Source organism: Tupaia chinensis, unplaced genomic scaffold, assembly GCF_000334495.1.
Source record: "Tupaia chinensis unplaced genomic scaffold, TupChi_1.0 Scaffold144019_1, whole genome shotgun sequence".
Classification (NCBI taxonomy): Eukaryota; Metazoa; Chordata; class Mammalia; order Scandentia; family Tupaiidae; genus Tupaia; species Tupaia belangeri.
In genome coordinates this window covers 10,653-11,665 of record NW_006203871.1, presented here as the reverse complement: position 1 = coordinate 11,665, position 1,013 = coordinate 10,653, and the positions used below count along the sequence as shown (strand labels likewise).

The following is a 1,013-nucleotide window of genomic DNA, read 5'->3' as shown; positions in this document are numbered from 1 at the left end:
TGTCGGGCACAGCCAGCCTCAGGAGAGCTGGTAACACTTACCCGTGGTGGAGAGAGGGGCCAAGGTGCTGGTGAAGGTGAACGGCGTCGTGGAAGGGATTCCAGGGCATTCCACAGTCTCCCGGATTATTGTCCCGTTGTCTCGGCAGATGGCAACCAGGCAGGCGCCGAGCCCGTCAGTGGTGTTGTAGATGACATCGTCATAGCCGTAAGTCCTACCCTCGTAGGTGCACGTGCAGGCTGGGGGACAGCAGGCACCCAGCTCACGTGGGGCCTCCCAGCCTCCATCCCCGCTTCAAACCCACCTGGCCCTTCCTTACCCTGGAGGCTGTGAGTGCACTGAAGGCCGCCGGGGGTACAGTTACTGGGAGGAGAGAGAGAGGAGCTGAGGGCCTGGCGGGCCACCGTGCTGCCTGCCCCCAGCTCCATTCCCCTGTCCTGGCTCTCCAGCCCTGCCCCACTCCCCAACCCCACTCACCAGTGCTGGCAGTTCTCCGCTGCGGGGACCCTCACCCCAACATCGTAGTAGTTCCCATCCTCATCGTAACAGCCGCACTGGGCCACACATTTCATCTGGTCCTCGCTGAAGAAGGGCTTGCTGGGCGGGCACTTTGGGTAGCAGCCTGGGGTAGGCACAGTGGGAGAGAAGACCTTCAGCCCTCTTAGGTCAGGTGATGGCCAGGGAGACCGCTGTGCCACAGAGGCCCCTTGAGGGTGCCTGGGCCTGCCTTCAGGCATGCAGCGGGCAGGTAAGGGGACCCCACACGCACCCCTGTTGCCTGTGCCTGCTCACAAGACTTGGCAGAGAGACGGCTTCTCCCAGGACAGTCTGCCCTTACCTTCTAGGCCAGGCAGGTCCATGAGGCAGTGCCCGCTTGGATTCCGGCAGGTTCTCAGGCAGGGGGCCCCACAGGGCTCATAGTGCCACTGGCACTCTCCATGCAGGTTGTAGTAGTCGCAGAACAAGGCTGCAGTGCAGAGCGGAGGCTGAGGGGCTGCCCACCGAGGTGGTGC

General features: G+C 63.3%; 1 protein-coding gene across 1 annotated transcript in view; it reads right to left on the bottom strand.

The window, feature by feature from the left end:
- MUC5B (mucin 5B, oligomeric mucus/gel-forming) overlaps nt 1–1,013 on the bottom strand; it is a gene marked incomplete at its 5' end in the record, with an annotated part of 25,547 nt that overhangs the window by 13,911 nt on the left and 10,623 nt on the right. Inside the window, 4 exon segments of the mRNA XM_006165762.2 lie at nt 42–239; nt 320–363; nt 478–622; nt 839–967. Coding sequence (XP_006165824.1) covers nt 42–239; nt 320–363; nt 478–622; nt 839–967 — 516 coding nt within the window.